The sequence below is a fragment of the Dipteris shenzhenensis genome, chromosome 8 (genome assembly GCF_047967505.1).
Source record: "Dipteris shenzhenensis isolate YYH24624 ecotype China chromosome 8, Dip_SZ_1.0, whole genome shotgun sequence".
NCBI classification, from domain to species: domain Eukaryota; kingdom Viridiplantae; phylum Streptophyta; class Polypodiopsida; order Gleicheniales; family Dipteridaceae; genus Dipteris; species Dipteris shenzhenensis.
Window position 1 is genome coordinate 49,340,910 of NC_141603.1, and position 21,793 is coordinate 49,362,702.

At 45.9% G+C, this 21,793-nt stretch overlaps 1 protein-coding gene across 1 annotated transcript in view; it reads left to right on the forward strand.

Annotated features, from left to right (window-relative positions):
- The window catches only part of LOC147899620 (Zn-dependent exopeptidases superfamily protein), a 221,303-nt gene extending 200,879 nt beyond the window's left edge, over nt 1-20,424 (forward strand). Inside the window, exon 13 of the mRNA XM_087378001.1 lies at nt 19,725-20,424. Within this exon, the coding sequence (XP_087234127.1) occupies nt 19,725-20,083 (359 nt within the window). The 3' untranslated portion in view covers nt 20,084-20,424. The remainder of the gene's footprint in view (nt 1-19,724) is intronic.
- The last annotated feature ends 1,369 nt before the right edge of the window (nt 20,425-21,793 follow it).

The window sequence follows — 21,793 nt, forward strand, 5'->3', positions numbered from 1 at the left end:
ACCATGGGAGAGGTGGAGTCAGAGGAGCACTTCATTTGCAGATGCCCGCTATATTATGATCTCAGAGGTAGATTCCACTGTCTCTTCACGGATGGCTTTGGACCTCTCTCACGAGTGATGGACTACGAGGATCAGCATTGCCTAGCTCTTTATGTTAGGGAGGCCACTATGCTTCGACAAGACTACCTCAGAGACCATCAGCACAGACTGGAGCGTGATAGAGCCCAGCTTGATAGAGCTCAGGCACACGCTATACCAGAGGACAGAGACCAGGAGGAGCACGAGTAGGTCAGAGCTCACACAGGACACATGCCTCCACCCTGTGGATGTACATACGAGATGGTTTGTAGACGCCGCAGGATCTTGTTACATAGGGGACATACTCGCCGCTTCATCTCCAGACGATCCAAGATGATGGCAGCTTTTCAGAGGAGACTTACTCATGGAGATCTCGCCCCACCAGCCGCTCACCTCACCTTTGCTCAGATTTGTACTCTCATAGCAGGAGGCAGAGTCGATGGACAGGATTTCCAGTATTATTTTGGTTCTCAGACTCCGTGACACCTGGACTTGTATCTTTGCATTGGCATATTGTACTCATCCCCCCATTTTGCACCCAGGGGCGGTTTCCTTGCATCTAGTTTACTTTGTATTTAGGCTCAGATTTGACATTATGTACTTTCACTTGCATTGTATTGCGTAGCACTTAGATGATATTCGACGATGCCTCTTCTTTGTGGCACGTTGATTTTGTGCTATCTTGTATGCAGAGTTCTTGATGTCCCATGGGCCCATTTTGGCCTTTAGTGGACAATAATACACTTTCTTTCTTTCTTTCTTTCTTTCTCTCTCTCTCTTTTATCTTTAGATGCTGAGTGTAGTACGAGATCCGAGGCCGCTTCTTTTCTCTCTTTAGAGATAGCTTCAGGTTGCTCTTTTGCTTCATCGCTTTCCTAAACCAGAGATGTTTGGCTGCCTTCATCCATGAGGTAGTCAGAGTGGCCGCCTTCATCCATGAGGCAGTCAGACATCGAGAGCGTTTACTTAGATCAGGGGTGGAGCACATTGGCAGTAGTATGATCACAGAGTTTTTCAGCTGGACCGCACAGGCTATCACCCTATGGGCCTTCGACACGGACATGACCCAGAGCGAGCGATACGAGATATTCGATACAAGATGAACACACAGATTACACTTGGAGACATTCTTACCATGTTCAGGGTTGGAGCGTGAATGACAGGGGTCACTGTAGCCCTAACCTGGTGCAAAGCCACTACCAGGAGACCACACCAAGTAGCGCCCACAGATAGTCGACAACACTCTATCTTTGACTTTATACTACTAGTGTCCCACCGGTCATTGCCTACACCATGATCTTCTTCTTTGAGGGTGTAATCTCCTGTATCTATGATACTGGACGGGATTTTGCTTTGTATTTTGATGCCACATGATGATAGTGGTGATGGGGAGGGTCATATTGATGTTATGCTATGACTCTGTAATATCGTAGCATGTAGCATTTAGCCTAGGTGTTCATGCTCGTTTAGTAGCTCCACCCTTTCAGCTTGTTGTATCAGGTTTCTCACAGTCTCATAGACCCATCAGTCTTCCGAAGACTTTAACAAGAAATACGTGAGCTCAAGCTTAGAATTGTAGCTCTAGAAAGGAAAAATAATGATATGGAAGGGACAGGCAAGCATGAATTTATTCAAGAAGTGTTGCACAAATGCACTTCATCTCCACCAACACCTCAGCTGGTATCCACAGTGAAGGAGACTGCAAACGTCAATAGCAAAGTGAACAAAGCTGATTTATACATGGAGGTTAAAGAGCATCAAACCAGAGTACAAAATAAAATGATACTGCGCATCGGGGGGTTGCAAGATGGATGCATTGGAGGCAGTGAGGAGGGTCTTATAGAAGACAGAATATTATGCCTCAAGAAAGAAAGATCACAAATCGATTGGGATGAAGACGACATAAGCGATGTTGCTCAAAAAGGAACACAAGCACAGGTAGACTTCAATGAGAGGGCAGCAAGAATCAAGATTCTCAGACAAACACGCAAGCTAAAGGGTACAAGAATTTGGATATCTGAGGAGCTCACTCCAAGCCAGCTCAAACAAAGACACGTTGAACTCACAAAAGTGAAGGAAGCACACAAGGAAAGTAAATGGGCAGTCTACCAGGATGGACATGCTTTGATTCAAGATTTCCAATCTAAACGCAAAGACTCTCAGTCTTAAACTGATGTTATCCAAGCCATTTTTCTAAGATACAATTAGTATTTAGTCATGCATCTAAATAATTGGGGCTGAGCTGCCTTGAGCGCTCCCTCTCTAGGTATCCAGATGTATCTGCAATTTTTTGGTGTGTACTTTGTCCCATAGACCCGTGAGGTCTTCCGAGGACGTTAATCTCTCTCTCTCTCTCTCTCTCTCTCTCTCTCTCTCATACATAGGATGAGATCTAGCTTCCTACACAAAGAACCATTAGAGTCCAAGGCTCCCTTTGCTTGTAGTCATTGGATACACATGGGAGATACCGAGATGAGACTCGAAGACAAGATTCGGATCTGATGCACCTCTCGACAAGGCCTCTTTATGCAATATGCTACGCCCCCTAGATGTCATGCTTTGCTAGAGACATATGTGAGGAGGTTGAGCCTTCATCATACGCAGCCCTACATCCGGTTTCTCGAGCTTCAAGAAAATCCTCGTTGTTGGTGACTTAACACGATAACGAATAGACTTTATCCGTCTGAATGAGGAAGAACTACTGAATATTCTGTCTACTCTAAGGATGTTCGGCGAAAGTTTCTCAAGCAAACATCCACATCTCCTATCACCAACCCGATCATCTGGCATGTGCATGCATGCACACTGTATGACATACCTCAACAACCCTCACCAAACCTGCCACATCTACCACACCCCACTTTCTGTGCATTCTTCAATACTTGTGATATCAAACATGCTACCCTCAAGCTACATAATGGTTGAGCCAAAGATCATGAAGGGCTTTGTACGGAGTACATTGCACATGGTATTAGTATACTAGCCCCAATCTTTGAAAATCTATTCAATGAAGCAGTTTGCACCGGAACCCTCAACACTTTTATTCCAATTCACAAGGCAGGGGATCCCATGAGTTCGGAAAACTATAGGATCATCATGATTAGACATGTCATGTCCAAGATTTATGTAGCAACACTTGACAGTCATGTTACGTGAGAGGCAGAGTGTGTGAGACACAAAGCGATGGAGCAAGCAAGCTTCTGATCAGATCATGCTACGATGGACCACATCTTTACATTGGGTGTCCTCTTTTTAAGTCTGATTTTTATGATGCCACTAGCTATGCAGGCCGTTTGAGCAGGGGACATGCTACATTAGCTAGACTCGAGCAACGGTGATTCCACTCACATTTTCAGGATCCTAGAACCAAGTCTCTTTTTTTTGACTAATTGGTCTGCCCACTAGGGATGTACGGTAGTACCTTTTGGGTGCCGTATAGAGAGAATTTAGGGTTTGCTTCTTGCTCGGATGATCTGCAGTAAGCCATCGGATCATACTTCCAGAGCTTGGGGCCACACCTCGGCAGCTTGATGCAGTCTTCCAAGTGGTCATTTGTTTCCATAGGGTCAGAGACTTTCGTACTCTGATAGCTGGATGATGCAAGCTGCTATGGCTAGCCCCAGCTTCATCTATGGCATTGGAGGTGGAGGAGCATTCCACGAGCTCGTATGCTCGGACACGCAAATGGTTGCGGGCTTGGGGCTACAGATGGACAGATTACCACCGTTTCAGTATAGCCTTGAGGATTCCATTTATTCCACTTGCTTGTCAAGACGTGAACCAGGTCATTTAAGAGGACCCCTTGCAGCTCTATACATTCAGGACCTGGCTAGCACCTATTGAGCTTTCAATGAAGCGCAGCTTCTACATAGATCATTGCTTGTGGATCTCAGAGGAGGGGTTCTGAACCGACAGGCTACACCCAAATTCATCTCCCACATGCATTGAGGATCGTGATCGATCAGTTTAGAGTATCTTCACAAAGGCTACGGGTTGAGACAGGATGAGCAGAGGGCCTCTCGCACGCGAGATGGGTTTGCACTTTATGTGATGTACAAGAGTCCGAGACACAGGATCACTATGTTGTTAGATGTCCTGTATATTGAGGCCCAAAGACATAGAGATCAGCTCATACAAGCACAGAGGAGAGCACATGAAGGACCGGCCGAGCCTAGTCAGAGCATGATCATGGATGTTTTCTCAGGTGACCTGGGCCAGGGACAACAGGGGATCAGACGTAGGAGAGAGCCAGAGGACATGACTCGCTAGATCTAGACACTCACACGAGGGCCACAAACATATTCTCTCTCTTCAACGTGGGGGCATAGAGCATTGGAGTGACAATAGCACTTGTTAACATGCCACATCACGGAGACTATAGACGAGGGATGGATCTAGATAGGCTGAGCGACGCAGCGTTCTAGTACTAATTCTCTTTTTCAATGCCAGCCCTTGCGAGATCCTGAGCCACTGTCAGACGAGCTCCTCTTGTTCGATCATGTTGGTCCCACAGATAGCATATGCAAATCCAGTCACTCAAGGCCAGGCGACCGATTGATAGACAACCAAGGGATTCTCCTTGGTGTTTGCTCCCTCATTGTGGGTTTCTCTCACAACGATTGCGTGTTGGTCCCACAGATAGCATATGCAAATCCAATCACTCGGGGCCAGGCGACCGATTGATAGACGACCAAGGGATTCTCCTTTGTGTTTGCTCCCTCAGTGTGGGTTTCTCTCACAACGATTGCGTGATGTACTAGGGGTGCCCATTTTAGTGGTCCCCACCCTTAGGTTTCATTGTCTAGTTTCTTTTCAGTCTCAGATACCCTTTGGTCTTTCATAGACGTCAATAAACTCTCTCTCTCTCTCTCTCTCTCTCTCTCTTTCCAGATGCTTACTTGATATTTGATATAGTCAAGACATTATGTGGGTACTATATAAGCAAGTATCAGGACTTCGACGTGGTGGACATAGGAGATTATGAGCACGATTGGGGTCAAATAGGAGCTTGAGTCCTTGTTTGCCTATACATCGACGAGCTTGAGTCCATCATGATTATAGGAGGCATAGGTTCTTTGTTAGTTTCTGATTCTACGACATGCAAATGACATGGTCCTAGATGCGCTCTCATCTTTTTGTGATACACATGATGTGAAGGTCAACTTGGATAAAACCAAGGTTATGGCCTTCCACTCGTCTCGAGCAGTCGCACGCAGAGAGCAGTTTACATCGACGGGGCTTTAGTAGAGATTGTTGCATCTTACACATACTCTCTCTCTCTCTCTCCACACACACGCACCCCATTTTTCCTTCTCACCTACTATTTTTCCCTACTCTCTACATATGCCCAGCTCTGCCTTTTCTACACATCTAGACCTCCCACCAGCACCCACATATGTGGCTGGTGGCATGAGGAGTTCATAAAAAAGGTTTTTCTTTAAAAATCCAAAAAATGGAGTTATCATGGCAAAAACCTCTCAACCCTTCTGACTTTTGAGCACAATATGAAAATCTCAAAGGCTATCCCAAATGACTTTGCAGTATTGTTCGCACTTAGCTCTGGTATGGCCTTGTAGGCTACTTAGGATCAGTCAACTCTCAGGTTGATTATATTGGTCAACGTTTGTGGTTGAATTTGTGGCCTATATTGGCCACTGCCTGTTATCCATTTGCAAGTACTTTCAGTTCCTTAAGCTGTTGCCTGCCTTCTTTCATTCCATCTTCATTTCAATGCTCCCTGCACCCAACAGTAGTATCAGAGTGGGTTCTTCTGAATCCATCCGGCTCTCCTTGCCTACACTTCTAGCTCGTGCTCCAACCTTGCAACAATCAATCATCGATATGATACTTCATGCAACTCGAGCGTGACAGTGAAACATCGTTAGTTTTACTGTCGTGCATTCTTATGTTGAACCGTCGTACAACTCCTGTCAAACTTCATCGTTACACTGCATCTGCCATACAATGCTGCATCTTGCAACAAAGCGTGAGTGTTCATCATCTGAACACTCGTGTGAGCATCCGTACAAAGTGGTGTGAATCATCCATACAACGTAAGGATCTCACCCATATAAGTGGTGTGAATCTTCCATACAATGTATGTTCAGCCCTCATGAGATTCAAGCATTTCTCTGTACGTTAATCTTTGTGGTGATTTTCGGTATGGTACTTCACCCTATAATGATTCAACACCTCCGTACATCTCTATATTGACAACCGTACATCTGTGCAGACATCTTGCTATACAGCTTGCGTGTACTACAAATCAGACGTTGCCAACTACAATCTGCCATACCGCATTTAATTTTTTGCTCCTGGCAACATTTGTAGGTTGTGTCAATACACATGACTTTGTACCTGCAAAACTTGCCAAAATCCGGGGCAATTTGTATACATTGACAAAAATTTCCGTTAGATTGCCAATATGCAGACAATTTGGGGCTTTTGGATCTATTGCTAGAGATTTGCAGGTTATTTTGTCACATTTGCACACATTGCAGTGACATTTGGCTACTTTGATCTGAAATTTGGGGTTTTTCATTGACATTGCATAGAAATTACAACACATTGAGTCATATTTGCAGAATTGCAGGCTAATTTGGGGCTTTTCCCTATTTGCCCTCTTTTTGGCATATTTGCTCTCTCAAAATTTGGGGCTTTTGCTAGATTTTGTATCAATTGCAGTGACATCTGTTGGTACAGCCCAAGTTGGAATTTCTTGCATTTGCCCTTTCACTTGGGTAATTTGTCCTTCTAAATTTGGGGCCTTTGTATCCTGTGCCCTGCATTTGGCACTCTTGCCTCAGAGATTGCTTTGTCGGAACATACAACCACTATTTGTGGACAGATTTAGCTCAGATTTGCATTGGGCTGATTTGCAAACATTTGCCCTTTGATTTAGGCTGCTCACTTTTGCAGGACAGCCTTTTGCAGGCCAGCCTTTTCTTGGACAGATTCTTGTAGCAGGTTTTGGGGACAGCTTGTGCATTTTTGGCATTCCTCCCCTTCCCCCCCCCCTCTCCTCCCCTTCCCTTCTCTCCTTCCTCTCCCTCTCCCTCTCCTTCTTCTCCACTCCCTCTCAGCCCTCCCCTCCAGCGCCCCCTCCCTCCCTCTCAGCTTGCCCCTTTCCCCTCTCAACCCCTCTCCTCCTTCCCTCCCCTTCCCCTCTGCTTCCTCCTTGCCTCCTTTCCCCTCCTTCTGCCCCCTTTTCTCCCGCAGCTTTTTTGGAACGGAAGGAGCCTTTAATTTGTTAGAGTCGGCCTCCTCACCTTGATTGGCGATGGATACTCCGTCAGCCAATCCTACTCCACCTCCACCGGCCATGAAAACTATCACTTTCTCTAAAGACGAGTTGCAACAGCTCAAGAAGGATGTAGAGATTGAATGCTCTACCACTTTGCTAGCACGCATCTTCGGGTCTCACCCCTCCAGATCCCAAGCCAGAGACTGGATGCTTGCGGCTCTCCCCCAAGACCTCACTCCACGATTGTTAGATGTCCGTCTTCTGGGACGAGGTTTTTTCCAGGTTGTTTTTGACACTCCAGAGGCTGCGAGCACTGTGCTCAAGGCTGAGTTTTTACACCTAGGACACAGGAAGATCTTCTTTGAAGCCTTTCACATTGGTTTCGACCCAGTAGAGGCAGATAAGAAAATCTTCTCGCTCTTCATCAGGTTCCCCGGGCTTCCCCAGGTTTACCATCGACTTCTTTCTGTTATTGGGGAGCATTTTGGCGCAGTTGCTGAGATCCCACCCCTCCCTGGGTTGCCATTGACTGCAGCAGAGGCAACCAAGGCTGATGGGGTTCCTAGAGTTAGGGTCCTTTGCAAGGATCCTAACCTCAAGATGGATCACATTATGATCCAGCGCCCGGATGGTTCCTTTTTTCGCCAGAGAGTAGAGATTTCAGGCAGGCAGGACCAGTGCAGGATTTGCAGGACCTCGGGACACTTTGCCAGGGATTGCCCCAGGAAGAAGAAAAGGCCCAAGAAGCCCTCTGGTACAGCTACCGCCCCAGGGCATCGACAGGGGGGACAGGGGGGTGGTTCAGACCCAGCACTTGCCCCTCGACCTCGACAGAGGGGTGGTACAGGTCCAGCTCCTGCTCCTCGTCCTTCGCTTGGTGGTCCTCCTCAGTTAGGTGGTGGTACAGGTCCAGCACCTATTCCTCGGTCTCGACAGGGGGGTGGTACAGGTCCTTCACCTGCTCCTCGACCCCCACCTCCCTCAGGCACACGCGACGCTCTACAGTGGGTTCCAGTACGTGTGCAGGTCCCTCCTTCAGTTCACGAGGGTACCTTAGTAGACTCTGCTTCACCTCGAGCTGTCCCTCCTGTCTCACCATGCACAGTCCGAGACGCTGAAGCTTCGACCTCCTCCCCAGTTGCAGCTTCTTCCTTAGATCCAGCAGTGCCAGATGCTCCTCTTGAGGCAGGAGAGATCTCCGCGGCTGGGCAGACACCGGATAGAGAGCATTCCTCACTTCCTCCCTTGGATAGGGGCAAGGGGATAGCTTACACTATTGATCCTCTTCCCTCGCAAGGGATCCTTCGCACTCCGATGTCTGGCTTGCTCCACAGGAACTCGTTTTCAGCCTTGGCAGAGAGTTCAGATTTCCCAGAGGAGGAGTTTGTGCCCGCTACTTTTGGGGAGCCAGTGGTTGGGTTTCCTATTGACAGGGCTTCTTCTTCAGGTGCCAGGATTCTTTCCCCTGTTGATTTTCCACCACTTGGTTCCATCCCTCCCTCCTCGAGCAGGATGTCTTCCCCTGTTGAGGGGTTTGTTTCCGCCACTAGGTCGGGTAAGGTGTTCCACTCTACATCCTCCCGTCGATGAGGATTATCAGTTGGAACATACAGGGCCTAGGTGGCGTCCCACATCGCCGCCGTAGACAGCTGATCCGGGATCAGCTTCATCCAGGTGTTACTGGGGGTTCCATTGATATATTATTTATTCAAGAGCACAAGCTGGATTATAGAGATTGTGCCAAGTCAGGCAAGTTGCTTTCTGGCCATACTTTTTGGTCGCCTGCCTTGGGCACCAGGGGAGGCACTTCTATTTCAGTTTCGCAGTCGGTTCTCCCCTTAGTTGTTGGGCACGGAGTAATTATCCCCTCTAGAGCTCAGTGGATTATTCTTTTGATTGGAGGGCGTAAGGTTGGCTTCCTTAACCTATATGCCTCCAACATTAGAGGGGAACGTGTCCTTATGTGGAAGACTTTGCTCTCCTGGGCCCCCATTGTGGATTCATGGGTGATTGGAGGTGACTTTAACATGGTCGAGTTACCATCAGACAAAAAAGGGGGTAGAGAAGGCGGACTTCACTCTTTGGAGAGAGCAGCTTGGGATGCCTTCCTTTTCCATTTCTGTGGCAGAGATACTTGGTGTGATGATGCCTTTCTTATTCAGCCACAGTCCCTCCTGTTCTCTTGGTCGAACAGGAGGCAACAGATGCCTATTCATGCACGCATTGACAGATTTTATGTAGATGACTGGGCACTAGACAGAGGTGGATCGGTATGCATTGCTGCGGGGGTTTCCACTTCAGACCACTTCCCTGTTGTGCTGGCTATCTCAGAGCCTCACTTGAGAGGCCGGTCTGCCAGCATCAGGATTCCAGATGCCTTTTACACAGAGGAGGACCTTACAAGGGCTGAGACTTCCCATCAGAAGAGAAGAGGAGCTACTTGACAGGGAGTTGGCTGACGACACAGCGATTTATTTGGATGCCTCTCCACAGACGCTCACTTCTTTCAGGACAGCATTGGATTTATTTTGCTTGGCGGCAGGGGCGCAGATAAATTGGCATAAATCCAATGGCTTTCGGATCAGTGATGAGGACACTCCAGTTTGGGGGCTTGACATAGGGTTCACTTGGGTTCAGAGGGGTGTGCCTATCAGGTATTTGGGCTGCCAGGTCGGCTTGGGTATTTCTACCACGCAGCAGTTTGCTCCCGTGTTGGAGAGCATCAGAAGGAAGCTTCTCTTTTGGAGCTCAGCCAAGCTGGATCTTGCCTCTAGAGTTGTGGTGGTCAACCAGGTCCTCTTGGCCACAGCTTGGTTTATATGTTCATGTTGGTGCCGTTCTAGGGACTGCATCATTCAGCTCAGAAGACCGATCAGGAACTTTCTCTGGAGTGGGCTTGATGGCACAGCAAATGCCTTAGCCAGGGTGGCTTGGGAGACCCTCATCCTCCCTACACAGGATGGGGGTCTCAATATTATTGATCCAGATTTACAGTGCAGAGCTTTACTTTGCAAGATGGTGGTGCGAGGAGTTATGCCAGGACAGGAACCGTGGAAGGACTTTCTTATCAGCAGCATACAGAGGTGCACACCTTCCTCAGGAGGAGACTGGATGAGCAGTGTTAGATGGATCTTCACCACAGCACACCTCAGGTCACCTTCATCCCCTCTCATGGTTGCCATTCTGAAAGTTTGGGCCAGTTTCAGAAGCTCTCTTCGGAGGATTCCTCCTTCCTCCCGGGAAGAGATTGATAGGCAGCCCATCATGTGGAACAACAGTATTTTAGATGATCTTGGTAGGCCACTGGGTGCCTCACTCTACATGCAGTGGGCCAGGTGGGAGAGGGGACCTGCTTCTTCTTTGGCATCTTGGAAAGCTTTCCGTAGGCTTCCAGAGGAAACCAAATCAAGGTTGACAGGACATCTCAGAGGGAGTGCAGGGAGGATCTTGCAGATTGAGGCAGCCCTTCCAGAGGCTTGGATAGACACAGATGATATGCCACTCACTTCCTCCACTTGGGCAGGTACTTTCTCGAGAGGCAGGGTTCCGCTTCAGGTCTTAGCTTTCCGAGATGCACAGGAGGATGCTTTGGTTTTTAGTGTCCAGGATGGTGGCAGATTGCTCAGGTCCACAGAGGACATCTTGCTTGAGTCTGCTTTTCAGCCTATCAGGGTTGTAGGTCTTTTGATGTAGGGATCAGATTCAGAGTGGTTCTTAGACCCTGACCCCCAGCTACTCTCCACTGGGTCTTGGAGGCTCTGGCTCTATGGAGGAGTTCCCATCAGGTATTTACAGTGGGACCCCGGAGAGTGGGAGTGGATTGACGCGGGGCATCAAGAGAAGAGCATCCCCTTCTTTCGTTACACGGTCAGTAATGCCAAGAGATTTCAGCTCAGTAGTAGAGGTTGGAGACCCTCCAGAGTTCCTCATTGGGAGACTTTTGGTATTACTGCGGATCAGCAGAGGTACTTCTTGAGGAGGCTCTGGAAATCCCACAAGAATAGAAAGATCACTATCTTCTTTTGGCTTTCTATCCATGGAGGGATTGCAGTGAACCTTTGGAGGTCCAGATTCGGAGCCGACCCTACTTGCCCTCGTTGCCTTTCTGCTTCGGAGTCTATTCAGCATTGCTTATGGGATTGCAGACAGGCGAGATTGATTTGGATGGGGATAGCCAGGATCTTCAGTCACTTTGCCCATTCCCCACTTTTTATGACTTGGGGCTCGGTGGCTTGGCTTTCTCTTACAGGACCTCAGGTTTTCTATGAGGGAGTTGACTCCTCTCGGGCCATTTCGGTTCGACGTCATCGGGTTGAGTTTTGTTCGTTGGATGTGGTACCACACCGTCCTTTTACAGCTGTACATGCCTCTGTGGATACTTCTTGGGAGATTCTAGCGAGCATAGCAGCCTGGCATATTTGGAGAGCCAGATGCACAGAGGCTATGGAGGGTACTCAGGTTCATCCCTCGCACACATTGGCTGATGGCCGTATGGACGGGTATGCAGGGGGGCTCCCGTGCAGCCTCAGCTAGGAGGGCTTCTTTCTTCAGGGAATGGAAGAATTCTCCTTTCTTCTCTGAATCTACTACAGGGTTGAGATGGCACTTTCAGCCTCAGCCTTGGCTTCTTTCCACCTCACTCTGAGGGGTTTTTTTATTTATCCTCATGATTTCATGATGTATTCCGCTTTGAGCTTGCTCTCGCGGGTTTTTGTTCTTACTTAATAGAAGTCTTTTTCATGGAATATATATATATATATATTGCAAATGTTTGAGCAGCCACTTTTGGCATTCACATTTGCAAATATTGCTGTCATTGTTTTAGCCGACATTTGCAGCAGCTCTTTGCAGTGATATGCCTTGAGGCTTTTGACATTTGTAGGGCACTCTTCTTTTGGGGATTTTCTTTTGCAATGGCACACAACCATGAGTCTCTTGGAATGCTTTGCCATGAAGACAAGCTTAATGATACCAACTATCCCATGTGGTCGTACTTGGTGTGCCACCTATTGGTATCCCAAATTTTTTGGGGTATTGTGAATGAATAAAAGACTAGACTTGTCTCTCCACCCCAAGCAAGTATCGCCACCGCATTCAGTTCTGCCACTTCCCCTACAATGCCTGCCGCAGACCCTCCAACACGCGAATAGATTCGTTGGGATGAGAAAGTTACACAGGCACATGTAGTGATTGCTATGAATAGCAAGAGGGAGGTTATACCTCATATTCGTTCTTGCAAGACAGCCAAGGATTCATGGGATACTTTGGCAAGCCTTTATTAGATTCGCAATGAGGCCCGGGTTTCCTATTTACGCAGGTTGCTGGATAATGTTAAGATGAACGAAGGGGACAGCATGGATGCTTATCTCACCAAGGTTAAGGAGTTTAGAGAGCAGCTCATCAATTTTGATGAGATTGTCCCAAATTCATAGGTAGTGTCTACAACAGTTGATGAGATCCCTGACTCATACCAGGGATTTGCTACGACATTGAGGCTAGTGGCCATGGGTAACCCCAACCACTATAGCTTCAATCAGTTTGTTGCCCTACTATTGCAGGAGGTGCAAAGTGGTCAAAACAGGGCTGCTCCTATTAATGCAGATCAAGTGTTTGCTACTGATCACTAGGGCAAAGGCGGGGCGGGGGGGGGGGGGGGGAAATTCCAGCAAGCCCAAACCTTCATCTGGTACCTCATCATCTTCTTCTCCTACTGATGGGAAGAAGCAGCATTGCAATTATTGCAGGAAGCGCGGTCATGACATCTCTAAATATCACAAGCCCATTGCTTCGGAGAAGGAAAAACAGCAGCAAGGTCTTGCAGTTGCAAATGCTCTTGCTTCCCATGATCATCCTCATGAGGCAACAAGCTTGGCTCAGGATGAGTGGACATTTGTTGTGACTTGCCACTACATTCCGGAGATGCATGCTTCAGCTTTATCTATTTCAGATTTGAAGTCATCCTGGTATTTTACAGCGGTCCTTCTAAGCACATTACCTCCTGCAAATCTGTATTTCAGTCCTTGAGTGATGCTCCACATGGGGGCATTGTAACTTGTTCAAACAATGCAGCTTATCCCATGAAAGGGATTGGTGAGGTGCTGGTCACATCAGTGACAGGTGATACAGTGGCCCTTTTGGAAGTTTAATATGTACCAGGTATCAAGAAGAATCTGATTCCTATTTCAGCCATCTCCACAAATGGCTTTAGAGTTCTTTTTGGCAGTCAACATTCTACTGTGTATAGTAACCGGTACGATAACTGTCTTGTACTCATTGGGACACATGATAGCAGGTTCTATCACCTTAATGCCTTTGAAAAACAAGCTGCTATAGAGGCTAATGTCAATGTGGAATCTGTGATTTCCGATGCTCAGTTATGGTGTAAGAGATTGGGGCATCTTAACTTTTAATAGTTTTGTGAAGATGCATTCAAAGGACATGGTGGTAGTTCTCCCACCCATGTATGCAATTACAAAACATGTCTGTGAGGGATGCTTGTTCGGGAAAATTCAATAGTTTCCATTTCAAAAGACGGGACCTTGGTGCAACTAGAAGTAGCATCTCCTACATAGTGATTTATGTGGGCCGATGCATATAGCATTACTTGGAGGATACTACTACTTTGTTAGTTTTGTGGATGATGTCACCAGGTTCACTTAGCAGAGAGTGAGAGTGGGGAAAGACTCTTGACCCTCTGCACTGACAGGGGCTTGAGTACTTATCTCATGTTTTTTTAAATTTTTTAGCAACCGTGGGTATCATACATAAGTGCACAGCACCATACACTCTGCAACCAAATGGACTTGCAGAGTGGAAAAATCAAACAGAAATGGAAAGGTGTAGGTGCATGCTTAAGGGAAGTCTTTGCCCAATAAATTGTGGTTTGATGCCATTATGTGTGCCAACTATGTGCTCAACCAAGCACCCACTCTAGTATTGAAGACCATGACCTCTTATGAAGCACGGGGCCGCAAGCCTATAATTTCTCACATGTGGGTGTTTGGATCTCTTGCATATGCACATGTACCCTCTCAGTTGAGGCATAAGCTTGATGATAAGGCCATCACATGTAATTGTTAGTAGAGATGTGGTTTTTGCTCAGCATGCCCCCTGGCCTTGGCTGGATTGTAAAAAACAGCCATCAGTAGAAGACTCTTATGTATTTGATGCCATCCTGCCCTTCGTAGATTCAGATGACACTTTGCCGGGTCCATGCTCCAAATGCTTCTAGCAATTCACAACCTCCTCTTGTTGCCAATGTTCAACCCTGATTTGCAGCCACATGATAATCATGCTATTGAACATGCATTTCAGAGGAACGGGCTGTCATTAGACAGCATAAATGAGTTGCAAGGTGGCTCTTGGATACTTTTTGAGATAGGAAGCAAGCTGAGCCCTAGGATGCCCGCACCAGAGGTGGTAAAACACAAATGGATGCCAATTTCTTTATGTTTCTTTGATTGCTACAGCCTGCAATGAGGAACCCCTCTATCATAAGGATGCACTTGATAGTAGAGAATGGATGGATGATGTCACGAGGGTGTGAATTTGTATTTGCGTGGGGTAGGACCTTGGAAAACTAAGGGCCAAGGCCATGGGGTGTGGATGTGCAAGTTTTTCCTCTAGGGAATTATGCCTTGGGGGTAATTCAGAGGTTTAGGCCCAAGAGGGGCCAAGGAACCTTAGAAATCTAGGTTGCCCATTGGTTTGGTCCCACGAGAAGGGGCAAGGGGCAATTGAGCTTTAAAGTTGGTCATTGGTTTGATCAACTAGGGCTTCGGGGCTTTTTTTTAAAGCGTGGGCTGCCACGTGGCATGCCCATGCAAAAATACATTTAGCAAGGAAGGCCTTTGAAGTCTCTAGGAAGAAAACGTCACGTAAAGGCGAATACGGGATCTCGACGGAAAGGAGGAAGCCTACAAATGGATTGAGGCCAAAGACCGTACGGCAGTATGGAGGGTTCTTCATTAAGGTTATACGGCTGTACGGAGCCCTGGATCCTTGTGTGCACGGCCTTGTACGGCTGTTGGTACGGACAATACAATATTGTTTGTGCGGGGCGTACAGAATTGTGGTGCTGCCATCTGGTGTACACCGTACGGACTGTTGCTCACAGGTTGCGTGTACGGCCTGCAGGAGTACAAGTTATGTACGGACTGAGTGTACGATATTGCACGGACGTTTGAGCATAGGCTGATGGACATAAATGCACAACAGATGAATGGGGCCAACTTGTTAATGGGAATGGTCTGTATGCGTGATCACGGGCTGGTTGAAGCTACAAGGGAGGTTCATATGTGCATTCAAGGGGCTGTAGCTGTTTAATGCGTTGGAGCATAAGCTGTACGTACATGCCCTTGGGCTGGTCAAGGTTGTGACTTTGGAGCTCGAGCTGAGTAATTGAGCATGGGCTGGTCACAAGAAGCTGCTCCTATCAGCTGTGAGCTATCTTGGAGAGCGGGCTGAGCACACGGGGTGTCTTGCCTCCTTTATGAGTTGTTTGGAGAGGCCTAGTTGGTAGGGTGGTCCACCGTGGATGCTTGCAGTTCAGGTTCTTTCTTCCGAGGTTGTGGGCTGATCAGTTATGCGCTTACCCATTGCTTGGGTATTTCAGTAAGTCCGTGGACACCTGTGGTAGTGAGGGGAGTTGAGTGACCCCATATGGGCTGCTAGTAATAACTCCAAGCCTCATGCAGGTGTATGGTGCCTATTGTCATTCGGGTGTGAGAGCAGGGCCCAACATGGCCAATGTTTGGAATTCTGATGCCTACTGAGAATGGGAAGAGCACTGAATGCAAGTGAGATCAAATTTATTGTGTATCCTATTTGCTGGCTTTGGCAAGTAACATGTTCCATGTGGTAATATGTTTTTGGTTTCTCTAGGAGATAGGTCACATGCGGGGAGTGGTTGCTAGGTAGATGACACATATGGGAATCCATGCGTGAGATGGAAAGTATCCCCGGAACCCCGAGAGGGATGGTATAGGTTGACTGCCATAGTGTTTGTTGTGTTATGATGCTAGTTCTCTTATGGGAAACAAGCAGGATATTTGCTGCCCATAGGGTGAGAGACTATACGTAGTGGCAGTCCTGGACAGTTGAGAAAGCTTATGTATGTTTTCTTTCTCTGCATTGAGCAGATGGATGGCTATTTGGGCACTAGTAACAGCTTTGGGGAACTGTGTGGCCAAGGGAGGTTACTAGTGACAGTTCTAGGCTGTGCGCAAGCTTCTTGGATTAGGGATCAAGACCTACTGCCACGATTGGTGAGAGCAGTGAACAGTAAAGGCTATGCAAGGTGGGATGTGGAATGCCCCAGATGCAAGAACGAAGGTATCCTTTATTTAGCCTGGAATTCAGGGCCTCTCTCTTAATCAAAGAAATACCAAAAGGGGCGCCAAGGTTCGGGGCCAATCTATGTCTTTGTCTTGGTGCAGGGGCACTGTAGCTCCCAATCTGCCAGCTATACCTTTGCTGAATTGTTGATGTAACAGTGTTTACTGGTTACTTATTATTTTTACTGCCCTTTAATTTATTGAAGGCTGGTTTCAGATGGCATGAAAGATGAACTTGATTCCATTCATACAAATGGCACATGGGAGTTGTGTGACTTGCCAACAAGCAAGCGTGCCATAGGCACTAAGTGGGCCTACATATTGAAGCGCAAAGCTACAGCAATATTGACTGCCACAAAGCCCACCTTGTTGCAAAAGGCTATGTTCAGCAACATGGCATTGACTTTGAGGAGACATTCGCTCCCACTTAGGTATCATGACCATTCGGTGCGTCATTGCTCTTGCATCTCACATGCATTGGGAGGTCCACGAGTTGGACATTAAGACTATTCTCCTTCATGGAAATTTACTGGAAGAGGTTTGTGTCACCCAACCTCCAGCTTTAAGGTTGCAGTTTTTGAAAATCAGGTATGAAGGCTGAAAAAGGCCCTCTATGGTTTGAAGCATGTACCATGGGCATGGTATGCGCAGATACATTCCTTTTCGCTATGCCTTGGATTTGAAAATGGCCCTATAGTGCTTTAGGTCCGGAAGAGTGATTCAGAATTTCTAATTTTAATTCTCTATGTGGATGACATGCTTTATCACTAGGCTAGACTCTCGGGAAATTGCAGATTTCAAAAGCAGATTTGCAGGAATCATTCGCAATGTCAGATATGGGCGGGTTGCACTACTATTTGGGCATCCAGTTTGCTAATTTTGAGGGAGGCATAATGATGATTCAATCCAAATATATTGGAAAGCTCTTGCAGCGCTTCCAATTTGAGGATTGCAATCTCTATACTCCATTGGAACTAGTCTTCCATTTCTCCTCGGAAGATGGGAAGTCCTCATTTGATCCCACTCTTTATCAACAGGTTGTGGGCTGCCTTATTTACTTATGTCGTACTCGGCTGATTTGCAATATGCCGTCTCCCAGATAAGCAGGTACAAGCACAAGCCCAGCACACAGCAGTGGCAGGCAGTGAAGCAGGTCTTCCGTTACTTGAAGGCCACACAGCATTTGGGACTGTTCTATAGTCATCAGTCTTCATTGGATTTGTGTGCATTCACGAATAGTGAATGGGCGTGTTGTCATGACACATGCATGTCACACAGTGGCAATTGTTTCATGCTTGGCTCTTCATGCATCTCTTGGTTAAGAAAGAAGCAGCCTATAGTTGCTACTTCCAATTGTGATTTTGAGTATAGGGCAGCCTTCACAGCTATAGTAGAGTATGTTTGGCTTCGTAAATTGCTCTCAGATCTTCATGTCAACATGACACTTCTATGATCATCTACACTGACAGCCAGAGTGCTTTGGTTGTCGCGTGTAATCCTGTCTTTAGTGTGCGTACCAAGCACATTGAGATGCCCTATCATTATATTCGAGAAGGCTTGTTAGCTGGAGATATTCAGTTGTCCTACGTTCCCATGGAGGATAACTTAGCAGATCTCTTCATGAAGGCTCTACCACTACCCAAGTTCAAGGCTTTTCGACATGCCTTACACTTGGCAACATTTATTTCACGATGTTGATCTTCCTGTACGATCATAGGTTGCTATATCCATCTTGGACGAATATGTACAACCATGATATAGTTTCCAAGTATACTTGAGATGTATTTAGGAAACTTCAGCCATACTATGGAGGGGCATTTGTTAGCACTTAGCCCTGGCCTTGTAGGCCAGTTAGGATCAGTCAACCCTCAGGTTGACTTAATTGGTCAACACTTGTGGTTGTCTTTGAAAGCCTATATTGGCCACCACTTGTACTTTCTCATTATCCATTTGCTTCAACGCACAGGAGTATGACTAATGACGATGGTTATAGTTGTACAGGACCACGGAGTCCCCATCCTTAAGTAAGGCTGAATAATCTGCTTTGATTACCTTATTGGTAAGACTTACAGACTTACAATCAAATTAACTCTCATGCATGCGAAATTGACACGTAAGCTCTTGTCGCCCATTACCCCATTGGTTTTGAATTTGTTGATGGCCACTTTTGATGATCTCTTTGGTAAAGAGCGGCAAATTTTTGGTGCCTCTATCTCCAAGCCCATCGTGCAGTTTTGTGAATACTCACATTGTGCGTGTTGCTTCACAGTGCATATGACATAAGAGTCTCTAAACTTGGGGAGTGTAGCAACATGTGGGTATATATCTTCTGCTGCATCAAAACTCGGATTTAAGACCGCTGCAAAGGGCTGCAAATTGGGGAGAGCAGAAATAATCTGTAACAGAAAAGGAGAGGGTTAAATAAAAACCAGGAGGGTGCATCAATGGAAACAACTGCAAAGTGATTTTGATGCAACTGCTTGCATTTGGAGCTTAGGTTCTCAATTCTCCTCGTCCATTTCAACAATTGTCATTAAAATTCCTGATGTTGTCCTTAAGACATTTATTTTATTCTGTTTACACATCGACTAGAGGTTGGTTATTAAGAGCCTTGAATGCTTCGAACAGATGGGTATCCATTTCTTGCTACCGGAAAGCAAGACTGTAGGGCAATGAAAACTGCTGCAAAGGATTGCAAGTCAAGGAGATTGAACAGAAAGTATAACAGAAAAACACAAAAGTGGAAGATAAAAGGAAAACTTAGAGAGGGGATCCTGGAAGGATTCAAAGGGCCTGTGAGCCAGATAGAAAACAAGACTGCAGAGAGGGCAGCACCAAAGCTGAAAAGGTTTGTGCAGGGGGGATGGGCAGTGCAGAGAAGAGGGGACCGAGGATGAGAGAGGGAGAGGCAGCGAATGAGGATCTCTAATTAGGAGTCTCATCTTTTCCATTCCAATAGTCTTCCAACCTTGAATATTTTCTACTTCTTTTCTTCAAGTTGCAAGAAATACCTGTCAATACGACTTTCATCACATTCAAAACTCTAAATCCACGATTGTTGTGAGCAGGTCAATGGGAAGCTATAGCTTCAAGAAGGGTTGCAAGCTCCATTGATGGATGGCATTTAATCCAATTTGTGACTGATCAAACTGGCCCCACTTATTTTAACCTGACTCTCTTCTGGTCCAGTGCTTCATTTTCATCATCTCAGGGGAACAGGGATCCAGTGCAAGGAAAAGAGAACCTTTTACTAAAATTGCGAACTGATGTTAACATTATAACACCAAAAGTTGAGAGAGCACTTCAGAAGTTGCCAGACTGGGTTGTAATCTTTGGCAAATCAACATCACCATATCCCTTGTGTTACCTGCTAAGTCTTCCAGCAACATTTCCTGTGCATTCACCAAGTGATTTTCATAACTTGTGAAAAATCATTTTTAAGATGATGTCATCAAATGGAAGAGTTTTCGGAAGTTGATGATGAAAAGGAACATCCTTTTCGGCACATTTTACAAGAAATGTGTTTCCCAGTGAACAGAACATAAAAACAACAATTGCTATTGGTTTTGGAGAGAGAGAGAGAGAGAGAGAGAGTTTCCTTAATGTGGATGCTAGTTTGGATGAAGGAAGCAATGCTGGTTGTCCTCCAATCACAATTTAGATCTTTTAATTTTGTGGAAAATAGGAATCGACTGCCATGATTTTTGACATAAACTGCTGGTCTAAAATTCTAAAGCAAAAAATTTCGATGCTCGACTTTGAACAATGGTAATCTTTTGATATGAATTATGCAATGGAAAGTTTCCAGTTACCATCAAGAACAGATCGACAATAAGATGAGTGTTACATGCTTTCTGGCTTTGGTAATGGCAATAATAATACCCTGACAATGCTGACATGTTTAATGAATCCTGTGATGTGCTTGAAGACTTCTTGCTTTGAAAACAAGGGATTCATGGTTGACAGCACATCAAAATTTGTCTCAATGATTTGATAAAACATGATCTTTAAATGCCAAGTTGTCAACATGTCCGTATAACTTTTTTATGAGCCTTCAGAGATGCAGTCATTTATCCTCCAAAACCATGCTGTCAGATTGACGCTTTCTGGCTTTGGTGATTGCAATAATAATACGCTGGCAATGCTGACATGGTTAATGAATCCCGTAATGTGCTTGAAGACTTCCTTGCTTTGAAAACCAGGGATTCGTGGTTGACAGCACATAAAAAATTGTGTCAATGATTTGATAGAACATAATCTGTAAATGTCAAGTTGTCAACATGTCCGTAAAACTTTTTTATGAGCCTTCAGAGATGCTGTCATTTATCCTCCAAAACCATGCTATCAGACTGACAGTAAGATGAGTGTTACATACTTTTTGGCTTTGGTGATTGCAATAATAATACCCTATCAATGATGACATGTTTAATGAATCCTGTGATTTGCTTGAAGACTTCCTTGCTTTGAAAACAAGGGATTCATGATTGACAGCTCATCAAAATTTGTTTCAATGATTTGATAAAAGATGATCTGTAAATGTCAAGTTGTCAACATGTCCATAAAACTTTTTGATGAGCCTTCAGAGATGCTGTCATTTATCCTCCAAAACCATGCTACCATATGAATATTAGGGCTGACATAGAAGTCCTTAGTTTAATTTTTTGCTCTATAGTATTATTCCTAACGGAGTATAAAATTGACACATTTTTGTGTGCATGTGAATGCTTTAAGAGCGCTGTTTGCAGCTCTGTGTGGCATGTTTAACTTGTGATTCTTACCAATGGTCATGGTTTGCCAATCATCGAACAATGGTCTTAAAGATCTGTCCCTAGAGCACGCAATGTAAATGAAGCAGAAGATTTTTCCTGCAGGTCCAAGGGCACAAGACATAAAGGAGATCAATGCTTCCATGGATTCACCTGAGACAGCAGGTCCTCTGGAGACAGTTTACATGGTTGCACTACCTTGACATGTTCACATACGTCATAAGCTCTCAGATACTTCATAAACTCAGGATGTTCATTAACAGTTCCATGAGAGTCCTTAGACTCAATAGACCTGAGGAGTTGGTTCATTGGAACAGACAGTTTTTAGGTCCAAAAGTAGGTGGGTCACCCTTATGGTAATCTTCGAGGGG